The sequence below is a fragment of the Perca fluviatilis genome, chromosome 13, assembly GCF_010015445.1.
Source record: "Perca fluviatilis chromosome 13, GENO_Pfluv_1.0, whole genome shotgun sequence".
Lineage (NCBI taxonomy): Eukaryota > Metazoa > Chordata > Actinopteri > Perciformes > Percidae > Perca > Perca fluviatilis.
This window is the reverse complement of record NC_053124.1, coordinates 23,550,624-23,578,464: the sequence shown is the minus strand read 5'-3', so window position 1 is coordinate 23,578,464 and position 27,841 is coordinate 23,550,624. Positions and strand designations below refer to the sequence as shown.

Sequence of the window (27,841 nt, the reverse complement as noted above, 5' to 3'; positions counted from 1 at the left end):
TATCAACATGCAATGCACAATTAGTGCGGCTGTAATCGCTGACCACAATTGTTTGTGTGTTTCCTCACTCTGTTCTTCTAATGACATAAATGCTTTATCTGTAACCTTTTACAGTGTCTCCAGCTGTGCATATTGAATTACCACTGGCTTCCTGCTCCTTCTGTCTGTTAACTTTTATTTATTTTGTTGTGCTTAGGGCGGGCTCTGATGAGACTGACAGACAGAAAGCTGGAAAGAATGGGTATCATGCAGGAAGCCCAGAGGCAGCACATCCTTCAGCAGGTCCTGCAGCTTCGCGTTCGGGAGGAAGTCAGGACCCTTCAACTTCTCACACAAGGTAGACTTTTCAAGCACTCATTTTCACCCTTTTGAAACTCAGTCCATAAAATCTATAAAAACACACTGTACAAGTTTCACGATAATGCTATTTGTTTCATTCAGCATAATAACTTGCACACACAAGCTCCAAAATACTACAGGGTTTTAGAGCACATACTGTATCCATTCCTCCTGGGAAATTACTCACAAGGACACAGACTTCTCACATTCTGATAATATTCAAATCATTAACTGTGCAGCATTTATGTGCATGCCATCTGTAGTCATGGCAATCACTGCATGTTTTAAAGCTCTCAGGAAGTGATAAATCAGAATTGATTATGCAACTACAAGAGTCATGCACAGATTTTGTCTTTGGTATCTTTTGGTGTAAAGTGATCACAGAGCGGTCAATACATGCTGATTTCTCTATGTTAAAGTCCACAGTTATGTCTCGCTGTAATTTAGAGATATCCTGCTACATAATTACCTGGTGCCGCTTTAAGGCCTGGACACAACAGGATTTTAAACGCTAAAATTTTGCAGTGAAATCAATTCATCTCATTGGAATCGCTTCAGAAAATGAATCTGTGTATGTATGTGTGTGTGTGTGTGTGTATATATATATATATATATATGCTGAATACATTTTTTTGCTCATAAAATATTTGCAGGGCTGGCATTTAAAGAAATACATTTAAAACCTACATTGTTTAAATCCGTGTCTTTTTCATGCTTGCCTTTGTTGACTCATGACTCATTGCAGCAATTCTTCGCACATCAATGGAATAATGTGAAACCAGCCTTGTGTATCATGTCACACGCATGTAAACAGGTGTGTACAGTATTAGCACCTTCATTAAAAAACATTTTACCATTACGCAACTAGTGGTTGAAAACGTCACAGGGAACCTCTATGATCAACAACTTTACTTACCTGCACAGGTTGGGAAGTGATAACTCAGGCAGTAAAGTTATTTGACATCACATTGAGTCTACCTACTGTATGCAAGACGCTCATCTTAACAATATGTGTAGGGTGTAGGTGCTGTTTCACTCCAACGCTAGCACAAGGATAATCAGTGCTGGCGCGCTGACAGAAGAACAAATACCCTCGCAGTTTTGCAAGCAATGTATAATACTCGAAAAAAGAAAACGCAGACAGTCAGTTTAATCGTAAGCAGAGATTAACCGTTTATCAAACTTGTGAGAAAGATTTGTACTGAAGTTGTGTAGAGTTCTCTGAATTCAGAATACATTCTTAAGAAATGAAGTATTACAGTTTTACGGTTGAAACCACTTCTCTTACACTTACCAAGTTTGTCCAGTAACAGATGAGATTTCCCAGACAGCCTTGCGAAAATATTCAACAGTGTAAAAGACAGGGAGGAAGATATTGCTATATTTGATTAAAAACCTATTAAGAACTATAATATGACAAATAAAATAACAATATAACATTTCTAGAATATGAAGAATGTGTTGAATACTTCTTACCCATTATAGTGATGCGATTAAGTGCCGAGCATAACGCGTACATTTTTTTAATCACATTAATGGAATGCCTTCATTTATTCATTTATTTTACACTTCACTCGGCTTCGAATTGTGCCCAACAACGCCACTTAGCTGTTCTAAAATCACTAGAATCTAGCTAGGCTACTATTTTGACCCTTTGCCACACCTTTACTTATCATCAAGCTGCCATATTTCCTCGTAACACATCATGCTGATGCAGGCTACAGGCATGATGGAGAAATGCAGCAGCAACACAATTCTGAATGGCACTTTTTATTTTCCAAAACACCTGGGCAGCTCAGTAGACAAGTCGAAAGCCATATGCACATTGTGTAAAGCCAAATTAAAATATCACCGAAGCATGTCAAGCTTCAGCTACCACCTATGAGCTAAGCATAGTAGTACAGTTAACGTGACTCAGGTTGATGCTAGCGGGCTCAGGCAAAGCACTATTTTGGAGAGTACTACTTCCAACTATTACCTGTGGATGAAACCAAATCCAAATCCCAAAAAAGTTACTGCACACTATATTGACTCTGGTTGGACTTTGCACTTGTTTGCCTTAACAGTTTGACATACAGAAGAACGACCCTATGCTGAAACATGTGCCGAGCACTTCAGCGAAGTTGCAGAGACATGGGGCATTGCAAATAAAGTGAAGTTAAAAAAATACAAATCTTAAAAGTCAAGTTCATAAAGTAACTTTGCATTCATTTGATTTCCAATCAAGATACATTGGTAATAATTGCTTTCCATTGTTAATATGTACTTAAAAACAGTTCTCGAAATAGAATTTTAATCATGTGATAAAACATGCGATTAATCCCGATTTAACTATAGAAATTCAGCAATTAATCACGATTAAGAAAAAATTAATCGTTTGACAGCCCTAGTAGATTTGTAACGATGCATCGTATTTAAAAAAACTGATCATATTTATTTGTATGTGATATCTTAATTTGAAAGGTAACTAGTGACTTTACCTGTTTAATGAATGTATTGAAGTAGAAAATACAATATTTCCCACTAAAAGTCGAAGTATAAAGTAGCATAAAATGAAAATACTCAAGTACCTTGAGTAAATGTAGTTACTTAGGTTACTTTGTTACTTTCCACCACTGTCAACAAGTATAAATCCAAACCATAATTATTACAAATTATACATTTTTCTTTATATTCACGCAAGATAAAATATAATCATCAAACTGATTTACATTATTAGCTCTATTGAATTTGACCTTTTACCAAAGACATATAATGGGCTCGAACAACATTCATCTTTCCTCATTAACTTTGCTGTATATCATTTACAGAATTAGCATTTCATTATTACACATGTTGTCCGTTACACAAGGGACTACCATCACCCTTCCTTTATCCTATATACAGTGTGGCACCCTGCAATTTCTCACTTTAACCCTGATTTCTTCACTGTCTACACAACACACTTCACACTTTGCACAATGCATCCTCTGTAGCATGTTTCAAAACAACAGCCAGGCGCTCTCCTCACTTTCTCCTCTCACCTCAGGATTCTCAGCTTCCCTTGTCTCTTCCTCAGCAATTCTAGCAGCCCGCGCACCACCACCACCACTACTTTAATCAGCACCCGTCTGCCCACAGACTCTCAAGCAGGGCTTTACTGCAGGGGCTGAAAAACAGATTCTAGGGATCTTTGTCACTCTGCGATATTCTTGGAAAACATTTGGAGTGTAATAAAGCAGCTTCTATCCCTCGCCACTGTTTTGGTCCCCTAGCAAGTGGAAAATAGAAAGAGAAAGGGAATGCAAGGGAGAGTTTAGCTGAGTGATGACACTTTGCTAAGGGCTACGCTCAGCCTCCCATCCCTTTCCTCCTTGTGCTCTCTGTCTCATCTTCGCCACTCTTTTTCTCCTCTGTATTGATGATATGGGAAGCGACAGCCCACCTTGCCTCAGCAGCGATAGGCCGCTGGCCTTAGCAGGAAGCAGCCTGTTAGTAGAGCCCACCTGGGCCTCAGGGAGTAAGGACAGAGGGACAGAAACTGCTGAAATAGTGGTGAAAGTAGGAAATGTGGAAATGTAAACGAGAAGATGTGGAAGAGAAGGAATGAAGTGCATCTATTTTTAATGTTTGAGAAAATTTGGTGTACATGCTGTTTTGCATGACATGAACTATGTAAAAACTCCTAGGAATCATCACAGGAAGTAATAAGAAATTGGTATAGAGCTGAGGATAAGGTCTTGCAAGGAATTACACAAACATAAAAAAATATAATACAATTGTATTTGGTATTGGTGGTTTTTTTTTTTTTTATTATATCTGTGGTGGTCACGGCCACGCAAGTGAAGGTTTAAGTTCTCTTCTTGGAGAAAAAAAAGATAGGGTGGAGCCTGATTTTAAGCAGAGGCCCCAGTCTTGGACCTTTCCAAAAGATCTGACAGCATGGTGGGATCAGGGTTTCTGTCTGCAAGTTTGAGTTAATATCCATGTTGTCCTCCCCTCTGTGTGTTTATTGGTTCGGTCAGTTTGTATATGATGATGCTTTTCCATTACATGGTACCTGCTCAACTTGCCTCGACTCTACTCGCCTTTTTTGGTTTTCCATTACGAAAAAAAGTACCTGGTACCACCTTGGTCGAGGTTCCAAGCGAGCTGAGGTGAGACCAAAAGGTGACGTGAAAGCGAAAGAGAGGGGTGACCTCCATTTTTAAATAGTTTAGCCAGCGGTGTTTGTTTTTTTTTGCTACCTCAAGCTTCATTGGAAACAAAATGTGTCTTCTGGCTGTGGCAACAACAACACACCTTTGTCGTTCTGTGTGTGTGTGTCGCGTTATATGACGATGCTGTGACGATGCTATATGACGACCAGCCGCGCTGAGGCCGTACTAAAATCTGCAATGGAAAACGGACGCACAGTGCGTCGAGTAGAGTCGATGTGAGTTTAGCAGGTACCATGTAATGGAAAAACGCCGTAACTGTCCCTCACATCTCATTTGGAAGGTCTGTTAATTAAGTTAACATCTTGATTTTGTTAGCTTTGCTTTTAGAGTTATGTTTTTTTGACCTTTTTAAGGGCCCTGTAACTCTTTGCCTTATTTACTTGTGAATCTTTGTTTGGGGGGAAATAAACCCAACCTTTTGAACTTTAAACCTGCGTTCCTTGACTCCTTGGTCAACAACAAAATCCATTGTTTGGAGTTTCTTGTCTTTACCAACTGTATCACTGAATGTCATGCATGTGATAGTGAGATTGTGGTACAGTGAGAAAAGGAGGAGAAGGAAACAGAAGTATTTTAAGATTCCTAAGCCGTCGCTTCTGGAGATGCTTTTGGCAGGGAGCGAGAAATTGGAAGAAGAAGAGATGGTGGAGTATTTCCAGGCCCAAGACGCACTTCCTCGAGGTGTTGCTAGAAGGAAATGCCGCTGTAACCAGCAGGAAACCAAGCCAGAGAGAGCGAAGAGCGAGACATAAAGTAAGAAGGTGGCAGGTAGTGGTGATGAGATGATGAAGAGAAAGAAAGAAGCAGGAGAAATGGTGAGAAGAGTGGGGAGAGAGGGAGACAGTGGGTGTCAAGAAGGTAGGATGAGAAAGAAAAGGAGAGAGAGGCGGTGAGAAGATGGACAAAATGGAAAGTGAGGAGTGTGAGAAAGAGAGGAGGTGAGAAAAGGTAACCCTCCTCCCTCTGCGAAATGATGGAAGTGCAACTTTGTGTCTACGAAATATCTATATATAAGTTATATGTGTAAATATCTATATATCCTGCAAATCCTCAAATAGCGGCTGAATTAATAAAGACCAAATGAAAAGCATTACTTTGCTGCTTTTTTCAATTGATGTTGTCAGTTAAACCAAACACTTTAATGCCATTTGAGCCACTGGAAGGCTTTAAGTGGGAAACATCTGGGCAGGACGTGTTCAGTTTTATTGACCGTACCTTAACAGCCATCGAAAAGAAACGAAAAGTATTAGCGACTGAAATTAATTGGTGAGTTAAAACAGTATTTATGTTGAAAAGAAAAACTCCTCAGCAAAGTGTTGAACAGATAGGACTATGCTGTTGTAATGATGCAATTAGTGTTGTGGAAAAGTACAAATATGTCTGTAAAAAGAAAAATTATACCCTTTAAACATGTGCATGAATACAGTGTGCACATTGGCTGTGCATTAGGTGTGCAAAATGGTCCTTACAATGAATGTAATTGTCCAGTTACAGTAAGTCCAGAAGATTGAGATAAATCAATTACGATTTTGGACAATAATTGCACATGACATCAATAGTGCTGTTAACATTGATTGCACGTAGTATCTTGACATAATAACAACACATCAGTCAAAACTGAAGTCATCATGACAAAGCTTAACTTGCCTGCTTGTGTTTAAAAACTGAAGCAAATTTTAGCTTATTTGCACAACAGCAACTCATGTAACGGTGAAAGGAAAAAACATTTGTTCTTGATAATGTGTTTATAAAATAACATTCAACTTAAAGCTATAGCGCGTAGTTTCTGTCTCCCCCATGAGGAATTCTAAGTGTCCACATGATACAAGCCTTCCATGACCGAAGCATCGCCCCCCAGAAGGACCTCAGCAGCCTCTCAGTCCTCTGCGACACAGAGTGGAGATGAGTTAAATAGTTTGATGGTAGGAATGACCTCCTGTGCCGCTCAGTGAAACACCTTGGGGGTATCTGAGTCTTTGGCTAAAGACGCTTCTCTTCTCAACCAGCATGTTGCGGAGGGGGTGGGTGCTGGTGGTGTCTATATTGAGAGACAAACACGATAGAGTTTGGAAGACAGAGAGACATTCACTAACTATAATGAGAGAATGCACAGAGGAGAGCGCTGGAGCAAGCAAGGTACACAATAGAGGAAGAGGTGAGAGAGCGGGCAAGAGGGAGCGAGGTGTTGTAATTACTGCAGTGTACCCAGACAGAATTAGCTAGACGGACACTGATTAACCTTTAAGGCTTGCTGGGCCATGGGAGGGAAATAATTAGATTTTTTTTTTCTCTCTCTCTCTCTCTCTCTCTCTCTCTCTCTCTCTCTCTCTCTCTCTCTCTCTCTCTTTTTCTTTCTTTCTTTGCCACGGGGACGGCAGAGAGTGGAGGCTCATCGCTTATTGCTTACAGTCAACAGAGAAGGGCCGAGGCACTTCAAATAGGAAGTGATACCCAAACAACAGCCTTGAATTGTTGAGTGGATGACCTGATAGTGGCACTTTGGAGTCAGTGCTGGGTGCAACGCAAGGGCACTTAGCTCCACCATTCCCTTCACCACTACACCCTTGCTTAGTCGTGACAGAAGTACTGTATCTGTGTGGAGAGTGTTGTTTAATTGGTATCGATGATGCGTTGCTGTGTAGAGAGGAATCTGCCGACACTGTTTCTTGATTATAAAGGTTTATTCACATTCAAGAAATCAGCATCAAATTACAAGCCCTGCAGAGCTCGGAGAGGACAGCTTCCCAGATTCTCAAAAGTCACTCTGAAGTTCTTTGTGTGTGTGCCACATGTGTATATTCCATGAATTGGGGTGGAATCGATAACTGACCAATGGCTTCATGCCAACTGTCTCTGTCCTGGAGGGCCCCATTGATAATGCTTTTTCCAGATGTGTTTTCTGAAAGTAGCCCAAAGTTCATCTGGGTTTCTTTGTTACTCAAAGCTTAAGTACAAATCATATAGAATATACAGATACAATAAGATGGCCATATACCTCAAGAGTGACATAATAGAGCTTTATAAAGAAGGTCAAACCTTGCTTCCTTTCTCAGATCTGCACAATTAGCCCAATCACTGCTTAAAATGTGCATGCTTGTCGAATTGTCATTTTCGGGAAGTTACAAAAAATATTTGAAGTGGCTACATATAACTTTCAGTTTGTGTTGATTCTAGCGGCCGCTTTGGAAAAAAGCGGTAGTGTTTTTATCACATCTGCTGTCGCAAAGGTCTTTTCTTTACAGCGCTGTATTACTGAGTTAGCTTTACTGGGAGGTCACATAGTTGCAGAGTTCACAGAAAATCATTCATTTACAATAAGAGAATACGTTACAGATGCATCATTGAATTTCAAGTTTGGATGTATCGTGAGCTAAACCAGGTATCACTGTCACTGTGCCACGAGCCAAAGCATTAAGAGTTTGTTGTAGCAACCAACGTAATAATAACTTAGATTGATATAGCGATATTTTATGAAACCCATGGACGCTTTACACGACTACAGAGGGACAAGGGATAGAAAATAGAAGGCCAACACAAACACTGACTGAAACGAAACAAAAAAGCTGGCGCTTAATGGAAGGGGGACGTTATTTAATGTAGGCTAACTGACTTACAGCCACATTACATTACACACCTGAGAGCCAATTCGGGTCGTTTTTGAATCATTTACAATCCGGTAATTGTCTCCATCTGTTGAAAGCCAGACCGTCGTCTGTCACTTTCCCTTTTAGCATTAGTTCTTCTTTTAATTTCCTTTTTTTCTGTGATGGCCCTGCCCCAGTAGCACCTATAACTATATAATTAAAATAGAATTAGGCCTATATAAAGAAATGCTACCTTTTTACCTGGCTGGATACACTAACACAGGCTTTTCCGATGTTAGGATGAAATCTGTGACACGTCAGAATGTGTGCTCTGTAGTGCCGTCTACCTGCCGTAAATTATTTTGTGACTTTGCGGGGAAAAATTGGACCCGGGCAAAAACTACATAAAACAGCGTTCTTTTCACTGTTAGTCTCGTTTGTTGGTTATTTATGATCATCAGATGAGAAATTACACACTTTTAGAAACATTTTAAAGTTCCATATAGCTACTGCAAGGCACCCTCCATAATTCTGAAATCGCAAAGGTGTGGGGGTGGAGGAGGTTTCAGACGCTGTCCGACAATCCAACAATCCTTTTGTTTTAAGGCATACGGACCAGTTAAGGATGACATTATATATGATTATATAGTACGAATTTGGACTTTAATTGCACAGGACATTAATAGTGCTGTTAACATTGATTGCACGTAGTATCGTGACATAATAAATGCACATAGTGAATAAGTTTCATAAATGTACCAAGCAAACACATCAGTCAAAACTGAAGTCATCATGACAAATCCTAACTTGCCTGCTTGTGTTTAAAAACTGAAGCAAATTTTAGCTTGCTTATTCTTATTTGCACAACAGCAACTCATGTAACTGTGAAAGGAAACATTTGTTTTTTGTATTTGTTCTTGATAATGCATATTTATAAAATAACATTCAACTTAAAGCTATAGCGCGTAGTTTCTGTCTCCCCCATGAGGAATTCTAAGTGTCCACATGATACAAGCCTTCCGCGACTGAAGCATCACCCCCCAGAAGGACCTCAGCAGCCTCTCGGTCCACTGATGTCCATTCTGCGACACACAGAGTGGGGATGAGTTAAAAAGTTTGATGTCCACCGGTAGTAATGACCTCCTGTGCCGCTCGGTGAAACACCTTGGGGGTATCCGAGTCTCTAGCAAGTTATTTGGCAATGGCTTGAATGTAACGGACGTTCATTAATATTAAAATGTTACCCCACTAAAGCTTTAACTCTGCTGGGTTCACACATACATATAGAAATGTCCTAGTGCTGGAAGGTGAAAACATTTTTTCTCCTAAATGAAATGACATCAATTGAAAATATATTCAAATGTTAAATTGTTTTCAACAGTGGTGAAATGTGTTTTTCCAACCTTAACTTTCCAATTTCCGAGGAAATCCAAGAAGAATAGCCTTGTATTCTCGGCTGACTACAATTCCTACATCAAAGTGACATCTTAAAAGTTGGCAAATTTCCTAAAGTCATCAGGGAAAGAGCACGTCCTGCTGACGTTATTGTGACAGTCAACAAAACTGGAGTTATACGGTTTTCATTCCAGAACAGTATTGAAAACCTTAAAGTGTCTTATGATGTAAAATAAAGCCTTGTTTTTGACAGTCAATGGGAAGATTTTCTTTTATTGAAAAGCTCTTGCCAAGTACAGTTGTGTTTCAAAAGGGAGGAAATGAAAAGAAAAGATACAGTCAACAGAAAAAAATCTTTTATAAAACATGTTAAAAAAAACAAGTAAAATATGAAAAGGAAGGACATCTAACAAAAGGTCACATAGAAGAAAATGTATTATTTAAAACACAATACAGTTAGGTGTTTTTTCATGTAAATGTCTGTGACTGAGACAGACATTCATTGTTTCATTTATATTTAGCTTTTATGTTATATGTTAGCCAATATGTGTATCCATAGAAACAAATGGAAATCTTTCTGCATGTGAGACAAAAAATGTAGAGGGCAGGGTGTTAAGCAATAGCATCTGTCTCTCTTCTTGCGAATGAAAGTGAGTTATGACTTCATATTAACCCCTCTGACAGCTTAAAAAGTCAGACTTGGAGACAATGGAGAAGGCAAAATGAGAATGTTGTGATTAATTAGGTTGTTTTCCTGATAATGGCATTTAACTGTTCAGATAACTTGAGTGTAAAGGCCTCTAGTGACTGCGCTGAATCTCTCTGAATTAACTCTAATACAAAGATTGGAAGCCGTTAAGCCGTTGCATTTCTCCACTTCTCAGAAAAAAGAAAAATCTAATTTTACTCTTCTTCTGTATTCAATTTCATGCTTATAACCATTTCAGAGTTTTCAATAACACTCCTATGCCAGTAAATATGCTATTACTGGCTTGTGAAATCATCAGTCTTAAAAGAAACTTGAATTACACAGCCGACAGAGTTCTATGAAAGTGGTTTTCTGAGTACATAGCGCTAATCTGTGAATGTAGACACAGGCCCCGCTGTTTATGCTTCATTTACTGTAACAGAGTCTCATTGAGGGGACGAAGACAACTTTGAAAGAAATTAGACATCGATGCTTCACAGTTTCACTTTCCTTCACTTTTGTGAATTTGTGCCTGTTATTGTCCACCAGAAGTTGGTGAGAAGTTTGTTTGCTCTGAGCCATGATTTACCTTTTATGGTACTTTCTAAATGTTAACAAGCAGCTAATATACTACCTTTCTGGTCCTAGTTTTTGATTTAGGACTCCTATAGCGCGGCCCGACGTGATTTACCGCACAAAAAAACTATGTAGATCATCGGGAAACTCTTACCCACTTTCTGCAGCTCCTCCGAAAGCTTGGTTTAGGTTCCTCCTCCCCCTCGCTCCCCCTCCAGCTAAGCCCACTCCGTTGGGATTGGTCATCTTCCAGGTCTTAGCTGGAGCAGCACGACCAAGACAAATACAGGAAATTCAATGAGACCCAATGAGATCCGAGCGTTCAGAGCTGGGCAGAGCTAACCCAAGCTGCCTGCACGGCTCACGTCTAAATGCATTTACCTCATTATTTGACACTTTGGTATCGTTAAACATGACTATACAACATTATAACAAAATGTATAGGTCAGAAAAGACGAAAAAGCATAATGTGTGCTCTTTAAAGAGGTACCATTAATGTCAAATATTGCAGTGCTGCCGCCAATCAATCACAGAATATTTAGAAGCAAACATTAACATTTTTATAAATAATGAAATGTCTTCTTTCAGCACTTGTTTTTTTAGATTTTTTTTTATTATTTTTTATTTACATAGTGTAGGTGTCATTTGTGATTTAAAATGTGCTTCAAGATAACAAGAGCTGCAGTTATTTTTTTAAGCATGAATCTCAGTCACAATAGTCACAATTTTGTAGTCGAGATTTCAAATCCCAGGGTGAAAAAGTTCAAAACAGCTTTTGTAGATAACTGTGGCTCCGGGGCAGTAAATGAAGGAAGCTTTCCTGTTGTGCTTTAGTAGGCCCTGGTTCCCTTGCTCCAGGCACCTTAATGAATTATCTCTGCGCTTCATGGCTTCATAAAGGAAATCTCTACATTCGGAGAGGTTCTCTGAACAGGATGTCCTCCTCTGTCTATTTTTCATGGTTTTTAACTAGTTTACCATGTAGCATTTGCTGGCATGAAGATCTTGAGTGACTAGGGAAACTTGACTGAGCTTAGCACAAATAAAGGAAAGAATTGCACACTCTGGGTTCTACATTTTCCCCAGCTACATGTAGATTAACACTTCATTTTAAAGTCTGATTGTGGGATAACGAGAAGCCAAATCAATAACTGTTTAATACTAACTGGTCTAAAGAGAGAACATCGTTAGCTTCCCTCGGTAGCGCTGTGTGAGCATGTGAGAATTTTTGTGGAACTATCTCACCATGTCTGCCAAAATATCATTTACTCAAATGATACTTAATTAGTACATATAGAAAACATAATTTACTTCCAACATATCCAATAACACATTTACTTTGTAATTCTTGGCTATATACTGTAGTTATGGCTTTTCTGGCAAAAGATTTTTAGTTGTTCCTAGTTAAAGTTGCTCTTCAAAGATTATTTATATGCAATTATTGGCTTTACACTCAAGAAATCACATGCTTAAACTTTAGACTTATGCCTAACCCATGAACACAGCCATATCAGAATTTAAAAGTTAGATTTTTATGGTGGAATAAGGGATTGGAGGTCAAATATTAGGGCATAACGGTTGACAGGGGCAGTGGCAGATACCTGGGCTGAGTTCCAAATTGCATACTTTCTCTTTTTACATACTGCGGCTGCACTTAAAAAGTATGTACAGTACGGTTGCATGCAGTATGCATACAATTGGGACATACTACTTTGTCTTCATAACATTGCGCCCTGAACTATGACTCTGTTGCCATGTATGCTGTGCAGAATAGCCAGAAAATCATGCTGGCTTGCATACTGCAAAATGCAACCAGATGCAGTAGGACATCCTGGTACTTTTGGCATACTGCATTTGACATACTATGTGTTAGGACATACTAAATCTTTTTCTGGCATACTAAATAGTATGGTAGTATGGATATGGCTTGTTCCTATGCAACTGTCCAATTAATTGGAACTTCTGAAACTTCCTTTATTTCTATTAGTCCAAGGCCAAAAACTGCATTTTTGTGCTTTTATCTGACTCCCAAATACTTGTATTTGCTTCAAATATTAATGTAGTGCACTTCTTCTTTTTGAGGGCTATGTGAAAATGAAGAAATACTTAAAGAAAATAATAAAGGTTCATGATAAATTATAGGTAGACTTAAGGTATGCCTAGAAACTGTCTCATACAAAATGCAATTAGTTAAAATTTGGAGAAATTGGCTTTCAACAGCATCAAATGTATTAAATAACATAGGTGAAAATGTATAAGTACAACAACCTTTACTCAGAGTAGTTCATAAAGGTCAAGGTTCAAGATCTGTAATATGAATAATACCAATAAATAACAGGAAATGATATGCAATCCGTGAACTCATTACAGTGTTTTCCCTTATTAAGAAGATTGAAATCAAACTTTGATACACACACTCACATTGCTTGTACCTCTATAAAAACATGTAACGAGGTGTTACAATCAGGACTGATAACCTAGAGTTATTGATATGTTGACTGATGGCGAGAGGCACCACTCACTTCAGGAACAAGCCTTGCATGAACAGTGGGTCTGAAACTGTTTAAACTTTTATAGTTCATGCTGTATCAGATTTGTTGCTCAATAATTGAATAAAAAATTCACAATTCAGTCACTTTGAGCCATGTGGGAGGCCAATGGCAGTGTTTCCTGTCAGCCATCATGGGTGAATAGAGTATCTTTACTCCAAAGTCTTTATTGAAACCATTCACTCTGATGACCAAAGGAGCTGAGGGTGACTACTGTCCTTCCTTTTGGCTTTCCAGTGAATCAGATGTCTTGCCCCAGTGTGTGGGGAACTGAGAGCTCTCATTATCCGAGCTCTCTCCCCACGATCCTGCCCTCTGCAGAGGCACTTCCTCCTTAAACCTCCCTCGACTCCGTCCATCCACCCTCCCCTCAATCCCTGTTCTCTCTTTCTCTCTCCCTCTCTTTTTCTTGCTGCAAGCGAAGGTCAAATTAATTCTTTTTCATAATTTCCTGTCAGCGAGATTCCTCCCTCAGAGACTCCATCTATGGCTCAGTGCCTGAAAGATGTGATTAAGGTGAAGATGAAGTGAATACCTGTGTCTGAAAAAGTAAAATATATATTTTTTTTCTTATCCATATAGATAGATAAGGTGTATGGTAATATCACAGTTAATAAAGTCTCCCACAGTTTGACTTTTACATTTTTAAAATGAATACAATATTGGGCCTTGAGTGACATGCCACATTAGGAGCTAATGTGGGCTCATACCCACAAAGGAAATGTCATTTAGGAGCAAATGGCTTCACTGCTCTGACAACAGTGTGCCCTAACCTTGCTCATTAACACTGTGGGTCTCTGAGGGTTCACAAAGCCTAAACGCAGACATCCACAACATAACTACACACCTCAGATGGTAATAATGTTATGAAATATAGACCATAATAGCATCCCCTGTTGTGAAAGCAAAGGTTCCTTTCATTAAGGTATGAATTGAGACTGGTCGTGGTAATGAAGGTGGAGGAGACACCCCATAGCTGATGTGGCACTCATTCAATCAGTGAATGGGAGTCCGGTTAAGAAGTGAGGGAGAGAGGAAGAAAGGAGAAAGAAAATGAGCATAGCTAATGCGGCATATTGAAAAGCCCCCCTTACCTAAAAATACTTTTTTCATAACCTCAAGCTATAATTCTCCTTGACATGCAGTGAAGACTCCCTGCTCAGGGCCCCCAATTACAGACTTTTTACTCCAAGCGCTTCACACTGGACTGCCAGTCGGCCATTTTCTTTTTTTCTGCCAGAAAAAAAAAGCAGAGAGGGAGTTGAGCAACGTCAAGGTTAGGCGAAGCACATTTCATCTAGTTTTACCCAGGGAGAAGCCAAGGGATGCATGAATACAACAAAACCGCTCTTACCTCCAACTCTGGCTCTCAAGGACACCAGAGCAGGATGCAGCAGAGTATGAACAACATGTGCAGATCTCTTAATGAAGCTGAAGGAAAAAGAGCAAAAAACAAAACGATGTGAGGGAACGGAATAAGGGAGAAAATGTAAAGGAATAAAGAGAGATAATGAGGAAAGATGAGCAGAGAGGCAGAGGGAAAAAAGGAGCACAGGTGGAGTAGCTGGAGGCACAGCACCGGCACTCTAGTCATATGTGATATGTAGTGTGTGTACGCTCAGTGTTCTGGCCTCTGACCCATGGCAGAGGAAAACAGATTGCTTTGACAGGTCCACTGACATCACATGAGCTGTTCTGCTCTTTTGAGTCTCAGGAGAGTCCTTGGCTGCCAGATGCCCAGTAGGGTTTGAGGCATTAACTGAAGCTCGTGCCCTATAATGTGAAATAATAAAGGAAAATTTGCAGAGAGCTTAGCCATCAATACACTGTTTGTATAGATGTGATCTTGTGCCACTAAGGGCAGGTCTCGGCAGAGCCGGCATCCCGTCAGTCATGTAAACTTAATGAAGTTAATGCATCTTGCAGAACTGAACTGTAAAATGGTATGTTGGTGTGAAATCCCATCCTGAATTTTATATAAGAAAATTGACCCCGCTGGTCGATGAAACCCCAGCGCTCAATAGTTTGCTCTTTTGTGCCTTTTTAAAACAGAAGCGGCGGGTCAGGTTTCATTGCGCAGAGCCACATTCATTAGTTTATAGTGATATGAGAAGCCATTAAAAAGTCATTGTATGAGTCGCTGCTGGTTCCACTCAGTCTGCTGCTGTCTCCAGCCTCCCTGACCACCTCCGGACACGCAGGAGCCCAGACAGCATGGACAGACCAGACTCCTGAGCACACCCCTTCCGCTTCCCAGCATTTGCTCACAATCTTACCAACCTGGATCAATAGCCATAGGACACTTACAGTACTCTGAGACTAGCCATTCCCCCATAAACATGCCTGAGCACTGGCTCCAGACTTACTATACGTATGTGTAATGGAGAAGAGAAAAAATGGCACTCAAAGAGTTTTGCTCACTGTTTGTTGCCAGGGGGACCATTATGCAGTTTTGAGGTAATGTGGTGGTGGGCTTATTAGTTAAATGCATTAGAGCAGACACCATAATGTGTTAATATTATACAATACTGTTCCCAGATACTTCACCTGAGATGACTTAAAATGATGCCACAGTTTTGAATGTCCCCAGCCTACTTTATACTTCGAACACAATTACTTGCACACTTACAATTATATTAGTTTTAGTCAATTAGGGATTTGGCACATACAAAGTAAGAGTGTAAGTCATTTACTTTTAAAAAATGTGTTCATACCATTTCTATTTTTCAATTTGGTAAATAAGGACTTTAATTGTGAATATTAATGTTTGTGAAGTTAATTGACTTAAAAAAGGCTTTTATGGAGAAGCAGAATCACAGAGGTTTAATGTATTAATTAGCCTGTATTTAGTTTGCTCAAAAATATCAGGAATAACATTAATGCACCTGGGGCACCAGCAAGACACAGTAGCTGTCCCGTTTTCTGTTGACATTTCAACATAGCATGTGCACTTTACAGTAGCCTATATGCAACCCGGTCTCACGGCAGTTCGTGTAAATGTCCACGTTATTCTTAATCTATTGATACGTGTTCACGGAGACGTTTTTCTCGTTTTTTACGTGTAACTGTCACGTTATTTTTGACCTGTAAATGTCACATTATTTTCTCGGGGAAAGGAAAAGGCCGAAAAGGACGCTCCATAAGCCGGGAGGCGCCCGCGAGACGGCCCGCGAGACGGCCCGCTGGGGACGCCCCACAATAACGGGATGGCGGAGGTTGGGTTTAGGAAAAAACTTACGGGGAAAGGGCGCCTTAAACGACGGGGAAAGGGCGCCTTAAACACCGGAGAAAGGGCGCCTTAAACGACGGGGAAAGGGCGCCTTAAACGCCGGGAGACGCGCCACAGTAACACGCGGGACAAAACGCCACACGCAGGGACGCCATCCCTGGGAAACAAAGCGCCGCAAACGGGATGCGATCCCCGCTCGCCCAGGTGAAAGTCCTGTGTTGTTTGACCCATCCACCACCCCGACCAATCTCCCTACGCGGATTTTCGGCTTTTTATATTACTCCCTACAATTTCGTTCTGTGGCCACGAAATATGCTTCCCATTGAAATACATTACTTCACATTTTCGTGTTGTCCACCACGTAAAAAACGACAAAAACGTCTCCGTGAACACGTATCAATAGATTCAAATAACGTCACATTTACACGAACTTCCATGAGACCGGGCTGCTATATATAGAAAACAATTGATTTTGAGGTTTTCTGTTCTGGGTACTAGTTGTTAAAACATTTAGTCTGAAACCCTCTGTGTTTCATGCACTGGTTTTAGTTTGTCTCTAGTGTGAATGCTTACAATATTTCAACTTCAATGTATTACTCTTTCAAAAGAATCTTTCTTTATACAGTTCAGGCAGACAGTGGGTTTAAAGGTGAGCACTTGTCTACATCTGAAATATTGAAGTTACACTGAAAATCTTTCTACAGGTAAATTTACAATGCAGATGCTCTAATTAAAATTCAATATTTTAGTGCATAACTATTAAAAGACTCATATCCCTTGCGAGTTATTGCTGTATGTTTATGTGAGACAAAGCCAGCTGCCAGGAGCAAGAGTGACCGATATAAAAAGAATATTTATTCACTGCCTCACCTCAGAACGCACGGTACCATAGATGCATTAAGACAGACATAAAAGAGAGTGAGAGAAAGGCGTTAAGTAAAAAGAAAGAGGGATACCAAGGACATTTTCAGAGAAATGGGGTGCAACGATTAGGTACATAAAAGGAAATGATGTATATTATACCAGTCCGGGATCATGGTTTGTGTATCGAGGATTTATGGCAGTGTACTTAGCAACTGCGCAGCACCACACCTGATCATCCATTATTATTGTAACATCTCTCACTTTGGGGTCAGACATGATTGATGGGGAACTGTTAATGACTTTGGGTTGAAATTGTTATCACCACAAAAGTGACGCACAGTATTCGAAAAGGTGGTGTTTGCAATTGGGCATTGTCTGAAAAGAACACAGTCATTCATCAACTGATTACCAATGAAAATGGATCAAGGGAGCATGGAAGATTATTATTTCATAATGGGAATAGAAACATGTAAGCAAATAAAAAACATTCCCTTACATATCTTCTTAAATGTACATTTTCTACCCAAATATTCATGTTAAATTTTACTTGGGAATGTATACAGTGAAAAATACTTTCTTACATTTGTTTTAGGACAAAATGTACTCTGTGTTGTACTCCTATGTTCTATGTGCCCTAATTAGTTTCTACAGGGTCAAAGTATAAGCAAAACTGCCCATTGTTGGGTTGCACCCATGGAGTACTTCTACTCTAATTAATGTCATTGTACTCTTGAACACTCTAATAGCCCTCCCCTCTCACAATCACTGACAAGGCATACATGTCAGCGATCCACTGTAAAACACAATTTAAAAAAAGTTATTTGAAAATCAAAAGCAAACCTTGTATAAGAAACACTGATTAACCCACCCCACATCACTTGTAATTGGTGCCATTAGTCTTTTTATGCTTGATTGCCTGCCAAAATGTCAGCCTATCTATTTCCCTCTTGTCGCATTTCTCTTTTCTTTTTTCCCCCTGAACTGTCAGTAATTAAAAGGGATTGTCTCAGTGCCAAGTGGGAGACCTTAGACATATACAAACTTTGTATTGTTTGTTTTTAACTAGTGGTGAAAGTTTTGGGAAGCGGTGCTTGTTATTGTGAAGCACACCCTTAGCGCAGGTACTTATTCCTGCACATTGCACAGCACAGTGCCCGCTGTGTGTCGGGTCATGATGGAAGCAATTAAACACGACAGAGAAATGACACTATGTCCTGAATGACTCATGCTCAACAGTTTATTGACTGACCTGGTGGAAAATTTGCCTCTCCGTAAAGCAGACAGAGTGGTCTTAAACTAGATATACAGCTATATACACGGCAAATTTGAATTAACTAATGGACAGAGCATGTATAAGTTAAAGAAGATGTTGTTGACCAACAGATGTTTGGTTTATAAATGTGGTCGGTTTGATGGTTATTTGTCATCTCAACAGGTTGGCTGCCATCAAATACACCTTCTATTCCTTTGGCCACTGCTGACCCTGAACTTGACCCGCATTTTAGTAATACGAGCAGTGTAGTTCCAGGGATGTCGGTGATGTAAAAACATTACATCACCAACAGTCCGTGGATATATTATAGGTAAATTGATGCTGCATTTATGGTGCCCCATTCATTCCTATGCAGGTTGCTCACCGGGCGCATAAGCAAAAAAGAGCCTCCACTTGCTTCCTCACGCTTGTGCGTTGCACTACCAAGTATGACAACTACATCAAAATCACCTCCCAGCGGTGCGTGTCAGACGATTGGTCGGTTCAAACTGAAATCTCTCAACAGCTCTTCCATGGATTGCCATGCCATTTTATGCAGACATTCATGTTCACAAGAGGAATAATAATAATTGCTTTAGTGATCCCTCAGCATCTATCCTCATCATCAGGTCACACTTTTGGTTTGTCCTATACTTTGGTTTATGACCACTATACTTGCTAATCTAATGACATTCTCATCAGTCTCAGCTCTATTTTGTGTTTAGTGTTAATTAAAAAGTATTAGCATGCTAACATGCTAAATTAAGATGGTAACCATTATACCTGCAACATAGCCATTTATCGTACCACTGTGCCTGATTATATTCTTACAGAGCAGCAAGCATGGCTCTTAGTTAGTAGTTCTTTGATATACACTATGGTTTAGCTTCAATAGTTCTCTGTCAGGCAAGTGCTTGGCATCTATAAATAAATACATGGGAGCAACACTTGTTTTTGTGGCTAAGTGGTAGAGAGGTTGCCTGCCAATTGGAAGGTTGGTGGTTCGATCCCTGGCCCTGCAGTTCCATGCCGAAGTGTCCTTGGGCAAGACACTGAAACCCGAGTTGCCCCCGATGCTGCGCCATCGGAGTGTAAATGTGTGTGAGTGTTTATCTGATGAGCAGGTGGCACGTTGTACGGCAGCCTCGGCCACGGTGTATGAATGTGTGTGAATGTGAATGGTTCCTGTACTATGTCAAAGCGCTTTGAGTAGTCGTTAAGACTAGAAAAGCGCTATATAAAAACAGTCCATTTACTTTACAGGTTATGATTGTACAGGTAATTTCTGAGGGTAAAGTGCCCTCTAGTAGCAACATTATCAGCTAGTAAAGCATTTGTGTTTCCCATGATAGGTGGCTCATTTTTTGGAGAACTTTACTCCCAAAATGTGTTTGAGACGGCATTGGTTTAAGCTTTGGCTTTTAAACAGAATTAATTGTAATTGAGATGTGCTTTTTATCCACAACACCACCACAGGATCTCAAGCTTCAGAGGCTTTTTAACTTTTATTTTAATTACTTAATAAATATTTAGAGGCAAGGATTGTCATAGGGATGGAATATGAATGAGTTTTTTTTGTAAACAGCTCATGATATAATTCTTGGCACATAGCCATTTTATCTCTGTGTTTTTGATAATTGAGTGAATGTCTGAACGTAAATAGCTGCTGTATATGTGCTGTACATGCACTTGCACACAGCGTCTTCCCGCTAAGCTCTTTTCAGAACGGGTGCTGTTTTCTTTTAACTTTCCCATGCCTCTTACCCATGCGTGCTTTGTGCATGCTACAGGAGAGGGGTTTTTGGCTGAACTTGCCCTCCATTAAAGATTTAGCTTGTTCACAGAGGGGAGTTATTAGAGGCAGGGGCCCCTGCTCCTCAGGAAAAAGTTTCACATCAGGACCAGTTTGTTGCATTGTCAGAAGATGAAAGCCAGTTTGTTGAAAGGTCTTTTTGCTATTCCACATGATTGATCTTCCTCCACCACCCCACCCCCAACCCTCTTTCATACACCAGCTATGAATGCCAAGCTGGTCTCCTCGTCTTGAGTTTTTTTTCACAACTAGTTTGTGCCTGTGTTATCTATTTACATGTCAATGTCTGATGTATTCCATTGTCTCTATCCACGATTGTCACTCTAATCCTCCCACATTGCTGTGTCATTATAGAGCGGTGCTTCTCTCCAGCAGCAGCTCGTCTTTCTTCTGTTTCTCATTGTCTCTATCTATACTGTAAGTCTTCCATGTTCTGTGTCTGATACTGGTCAGAGATCCTTTGCCTTTGCCTGTCACTGTGCTTGAGGGACATTCCTGATATAATTATACCTTTGATTATCCTCCAGACTGACCCCAGGATGCCCTGGGCCTGATGCAGCACCAGTCTGCCAGCCGCTACAACTGCTGCAGCTAATGAGGGAACCCTAGTGTTTCCTACTGCTGGCTGGCTCCTTGATTTATTGTTTTACTCAGGTCATACCTGCGGCTGAATTCCTGTATATTAGGAAACGTTAAATAATGAAGTTTACTCTACAACTGATGTACCTATCATGTGGTCTTTTGCGGAAAGCATGCTGATGCTAAATAGCAGCTTGTGTCCAGCAGTAATGTAGTGGTATGTGTGCAATTCCTCATGTGGAAATTGGTTTTACCGCAGCCCTACATCGCATAAAGGCTGACATGTAGCACATTCTGAAAACAAAAATGAAGACATGGTTACAGTACTCAGAGTTACGCTTAATGATGAGATGCACAGATGGCAACATACACTCCAGAGCACTGTTGTAGGTTGGGAGGGGACGGGGCAGAAGTAACCTACATTTACTGCCTTCTTACTATAGCTTCAAGGACTGTCACTAAGAGTTTTTTTTTTTTGTAGAATCTTTTTTGCAAGGATCTTCTACATCATACTTCTTCAGGTTTCTATCCCATAACTGTGGAACTTAGTTATTTATTTGTCACTTTGGGCTATTTTAAGTAATGCTGCAATTTTCATTATCCTTTTTTTTTTTTTTATAATTTGTTTAATCTACAAAATGTCAGAAAATGGTTTGGTCTGACCAACAGTAGTGAAAAGTAACTAAGTACATTTGCCGTACTTAGGTACAATTTTGTGGTACTTCTACTTCCTTTGAGTATTTGTGTTTTCTGCTACTTTATACTGCTAATGCACTGTTTCAAAGGAAAATGCATTTCACATTTCGCTGTCTTTGTACTTGTACACTGCACAATGACAATAAAGTTGAATTTAATCTAATCTAAAAATATACTTTTTACTCCACTACATGAGTTTTAATTACTAATCGCTAATCTAAATATTCATACAAAATATAATCAACAAATAAATGATGATGTATTGGTATAAAATCACTTTGGTGTCCAATAATATAATAAAATGGGTCATTTTGTATAATGGATACTTTTGATACCCCAAGTATGTTTTGATACGAATACTGATGCTGTATTTTTACTCAAGTAAAATTGTTAATGCAAGTATTACTAATTCTACTGACTACTTCTTCCACCACTGCCAACTAACCATCCAAAATCTTAAGATATTCAATTTACTATGATATAAAGTAGAGAAATGGAACAAAACCTCAACTTTGTTTAATATGATTTTTGATGCTTGGTTTAAAAAGCTAAATTATGACCAACCCAAAAACATATTCATGCCTCAGTCAGCAGAGCCAACAGCCGCTCAATACACCATCCTTTGCTGTCAATCAAAACATTTCTCATTGGAATGATTGACTTTAAGTGTCTAACCAGTGGGCCGTAAAGTTGTCAGTGCAGCGGATGCAAGGAAAAATATGCTCCTACCAATGTAGAGTAGTATTGATATACAGTATACTCCTCTTTTCCCTCCTGTCTTGAGTTATTTACACCTCTATGGACTCTCACTGCTTTGACTGAATCATGTATGTGTGCATGGGTTTGTTTTCTTGAATATATACTGTATGGGTGGTAAACTCTATATTTTTGAATATGTTTGAACCTTTATTCAATCAGAAAAGGTTGATTGCACCCTGCCTCAACATGATTCACCGTCTCAGAGTTGGAGAACGGGTGTATATGCATTATTCTTCACATTCCCCACAGACAATGGATGCATAAATCTTCAAGGCTATAGCTGCCATTCCTTAAAGCATGTGGGTTTTTGCATTGTATTCAGCTTCACAATATCACACATTAACTGATGAGGCAGTAACAGTAAAGCATGTAGTTTCTCAGTATAGCGTAACTGCCTTTTAGAAATATAGGTAACAGCCAGAACAAGAAAGAAACATTTAAGTTTTGTAACAGAGGGGTAAAGACCTTCCACAATTTAGCTAATTGAGGCAGAAGATATAGACTTGACTTCAGTCACAGAATCAGGCTCCAGAGAAGAGTATATCTTGTTCACAGAGCTGATTTTCAGTTGCTACAGAAAATGTTTAAGTTGGTGTTTGTGGTCTATAAGAAATAAGAAAATAAGTAAGAGAATACATTGAAGAATAATAATATAAGCTACATTATAATGATGACAATGATAATACAGCTATAATAATAATAATAACGAATATGGTGTTAATCAACAGTGGCTAATCTAGTCACTAACTTAACAACCACGACGGCCATAACCTTACAATGCACAATATTAGCTTTAACAGACTCAACTGACTGAATGATGAGGCATTCAATTGCAATGAAGTCCACACAGAGAGCACAGAAACGGAGATTCATTACACAATAACCTCCTAGAATATACCATAACATTGAACTTTAACATAGTAACACTCAGAGCAAATCTCAGGCAGTGACATTAACTGAGGTGATAACGTATTAGCGGAGTAATCGATGATTAAGTCAAATTAGATGGTTAACAAGCGAGCCTTGAAAAAACTACACAAAGGGAAAAAAGCCTTGCATGATAGCTCTTGTAACAAGTCTACGATCTGAATCATTAAAACAATAAAGTTAAACTATAAAGTTAAACTAACAGATATATTCGTTCTGCAACCACACATAACAGGCTATACATGTACTGTACTCACAATATCCTCACAAACAGGATAATTATTAAGGAAAAAATCTGTTTTGTCTCTGAACAGTCATTAAAGCGCAGTGTCCCAGTCTACCTGCTGGGGGCGTGGACAGGCTTTCCAACAACTTTGATTATAATCACCACACTCACACAAACACACTGCAGACATGTGCACACACAACAGACACATATTCACCCAGTGACTCTTTAATGAGCCGCCATCTAATGATACAGCCACCTGTGGAGTATTCCCATTTTATGCTACTTTATACTTCCACTCCACTACATTTCAGAGAGATTTTAGTCAACCATACAATGTGTGCGCACACACACACACACACACACACACACACACACACACCTGTGTGTAAGTGAGATTTTAGTCAACCATACAACGCACACACACATTCATAAAATACTGTGTTCAAGGAGTGTGTGTGTGTGTGTGTGTGTGTGTGTGTGTGTGTGTGTGTGTGTGTGTGTGTGTGTGTGTGTGTGTGTGTGTGTGTGTGTGTGTGTGTGTGTGTGTGTGTGTGTGTGTGTGTGTGTGTGTGTGTTGAACGAGGCACCAAATGGTATGGACTGGCTTGTGTAGACATACTGTACAGTACCCGCTCCCCTCCTTTGCTCATCTGTCATGTACACAAGCTCTTTGTAATTAAAACAGCTCATTATTTTTCTGCTGATTATGGTGGGAAACACGGTTGGTGTTTATAACCTTAGCAAATGAAGAGAACCTCTGTGACCTCTGATATTCGGTTGAATGTACACACACACAACTGCTTGGTGTCCTAACTGTAATTATGCAGATGGACAGAAAGTAAGTGGCTAGCAAGCAACACTATAATTTGAATTCCTACTTTCACCCTCCGTGTTTCGCTAATAGTTCCATTTACAGGAATTTGTTCTGCCTCAAGCAATGACTCATAACAAAAGCATTTGGATGTAAAACAAATGTACAACACACATGAATGTATGCACACACCCTTTTTGTCCCCTCCTTGATTCTTTCCACGTTTTACCTCCCGTCCTTCCACTTTTCTCAGTTCCATCTCCACCTCCAGCTTTTCTAGACTATCAATGTTCAGCTTCTGGCAACAGAAAGTGTAGACTTATGGCATGTCAGTGTTTTAAGTGCTGCCACTATAAAATGGGCACAGAGAGACCATAAGAAGTAGAATGAGGCAGACAGGCCATGCTCTGCTATGCCAGCCATTTACTACCCTGACACAGCAATATCATAATACAGTGCACACTTGGGGCACATGGCACCAAATCCACCCAGAAGATATTTATGAGGGATATATTATTTTTCATTATGCACACATTAAATCATCAGTTGAAATATTAGGCGAGTGCTCGCTCTTTGTTTTTTCCATCTGTATGATTCCACCCTAGAGCCTGAAAACATTCGCAAGAACTCCTGTTTTTGCTTCAGAATTTTATTTGCCCATTACCACAGTGGCTTGGAAGTAGTTCACTTTTGAGTGCCTTTAACTCTAACACTGTCTGTTTGACTCTGACAGACACAGTACAGATTGCTACTTAACCGGTTCCCAGTGGAGAACAGACCACTCTTTTGAGGATATAGCCGCTATGCGATCTTTTATGGGGCATTCTGGTTCTTGTGTTTGACAACAGCAGTAATACCTGAGAGGGCACTAGGAACAGGAACAACGTCAGCGTCAACAAAGTACCCGTAATCACAGTAAAGAACATCCAGAAGGATATCATGGCTTTTATCCAACAGTTTCCACATTGCACACTAGCTTTTTGGTTCCCACAATAGATGCCATGTGTTATGGGAATTAACAGCACATTTTGTTTCTCTGCTGGTCTGCTTGTATAAATATCTCCAAACAGTTTGACCTGTGCAAGTTTCATATTGATTGGGATTTGAGATGTACTTTTTGCTAAATGACAAACCTCACTGCTGCATCTCATCTATTTTACGCCCACATCACATTGCTAACCCTTCTGGGGTTAAAGGTTGTTCTGCAGCAGCAGAAGTACCTTGCTTGCTTCCCTGTCACACATGAACGTCTCACAACGAAGGTAACTGAGAAGTAGGTGTGAGTTAGTCACGGTTTGCTCTGTTGAGCACATTGTTGATCCGTGCATACTCATTTGGGCTGTGGACCCACAGGACCTTGCATTCAGTTTCCCAGAATAAGAAATGTTAATCTTGGATCATTGGCCTGGTTTTCTTCAGCAATATAATTCATGCAGTGATATCAAGCCTCTCAGAGGGGGAATAACGATTTACATTATGCCTAAATTTAGCTTTAATTTAAAGGCCCCTTCAGTATTTTTGACTAAATAAATTACAGCTATATTCACCCATTATGTGTGCTTCTCAAACATAATTTAGCACATTGGCCTGTTATACTCAATTGTTTACAAACTATACTATTGCAGAAAACAGTAACTCAGTGGTCTTTGTTATTTGATGGCAGCCCTTCAATTAGAAGACCGGTCGGTCAGTGTTTTGAATTTGCCTTATTGTTTGAACCTTCATTAACAAATGTTTGGCCACATAGGAGCATTTGAAACAAGCAAACACAACACTGATATCATTAGAGTTATGATTATCTCCTTACAAGCTTGATATGGCTAACATGTTAGCAATAGTGACCGGGGCATTTATTTACCTCAACTGCAGAAGGTAGCAGGCCTTTATTTGAAGCAGTCTTGTGTTAGAGGCTGGCCTTTATTTCAAATTTCCTCTGTTTGATAAGTATATTGGTTCATATTTTAGCACGTTTTGATCCGCTCCTATTTGCCCTGTTACAACTGCTGCATTATGCTGTTAATACAAACGGTTTGTGCCAACCATGCCCCTGGCCATTATTTGAGAGCCGGCTTTTATCTGAGGAATTACGGTAATTAAACATTGAGCAGACATGAAGCAACATTAGCATTCTAATGGATTCATGTTTCTGGCTATCTGGCGAATGTAAGTCCAATATTTAATCTCTTTTAGCTCTGTTTTGGTCTCCACCAATTCCTGAGTGAAATATTTGGCTCTTTAGCTGCTAAATGCTCCACTTTGTTGTTTGGTGCTAGGCAGGAAGTGTACAGTCGGATTTAGAGCTTTAAGCTTTGTAGAGCTGAGGGGAGCTGCAGACTCGGTTGATTATTCTCTGTTTGTTTGTTAGTACAAGTGAGCCCTTTCACAATACACATACAGATCATTTGATACATTGTCGGTATGAAAAAAAAAAGGGCAGCTTTAAATTTGGAATGCAGATTGTGCTTTTGAAAGAATAAACCACCATAAAGCTATGTTTTGACGCTTAAAAGATGGCTCTGAAACGTTTCTGCATTAAAAGTGGTTAGTATTGATTCCAAGTAGAAACTCCTTAAACCTCTTTTCCTGAATAACCCACTGTCAATATGATTGCTCAGTGTGTAAACATCTTCTGTTTATCACAAGCATGGTTAGCTGTTAGCAGCGGAGTGCTACCTTTTTCACATCTTTGAAAACACAAGTTTCAAAAGATCCAGAAAATATTACAGAGCCCACGGTATTCTTAAATGACTACATTTTTAATTTGTGACAGATAAAATGTATTTGGATCTTGAGGTTCAGATAAATATTGCGTGGGTGTCATGCATTGCTAAATGGAGACATTTCAAGATTTAAATCAGCACATTTATTGCCTCTGGTTTGCCTCTGCAATGGTGATGCTTCCTCTTCTGAGAATTCCTCATGAATATTATGTTCCTGACAGTAGGCTGTGAATTTATGTATGTGAATATTTAAATGTAATGACATTCACATCTAATAAACTGGGGGCCTACAATCCACTATATTTTACATCACATTCACCGCTGCTATTCTTGGAAACTTCAAACTCACCGGCTGAGTCTTGTCTAGTCATAGGCTTCATTTTGCCTCTCGTGTGTTTGTCCTCTGGGAGTTTCTAACAGATGATGGAAAAGCAAGGCTTGTGTAATTAAGGTCTCGATCTGAGGAGCTGGTTATGATTCTCTGTCATAATTTGCCAGGTTATTAAAAGGTGAGACTTACAGGCTGGTTTATTGTTATTCAAAATTAAAGTGTGCAGTGTCAGTGCAATTGCTTATCTAATGACAGTAGCTGCATGGAATATTATCATTGCCCTGCTGTACACACTTTAGCT

At 39.6% G+C, this 27,841-nt stretch overlaps 1 protein-coding gene across 3 annotated transcripts in view; it reads left to right on the top strand.

The window, feature by feature from the left end:
- The window catches only part of samd12 (sterile alpha motif domain containing 12), a 107,593-nt gene that overhangs the window by 45,112 nt on the left and 34,640 nt on the right, over positions 1-27,841 (top strand). For all 3 annotated transcript variants that reach the window (XR_005641320.1, XR_005641321.1, XM_039821094.1), the window contains exon 4: positions 197-337. Coding sequence is in view for 1 of the 3 variants with exons in the window: in XM_039821094.1 (XP_039677028.1) it covers positions 197-337 (141 nt within the window). In the remaining 2 variants the exon portion in view is untranslated. The remainder of the gene's footprint in view (positions 1-196; positions 338-27,841) is intronic.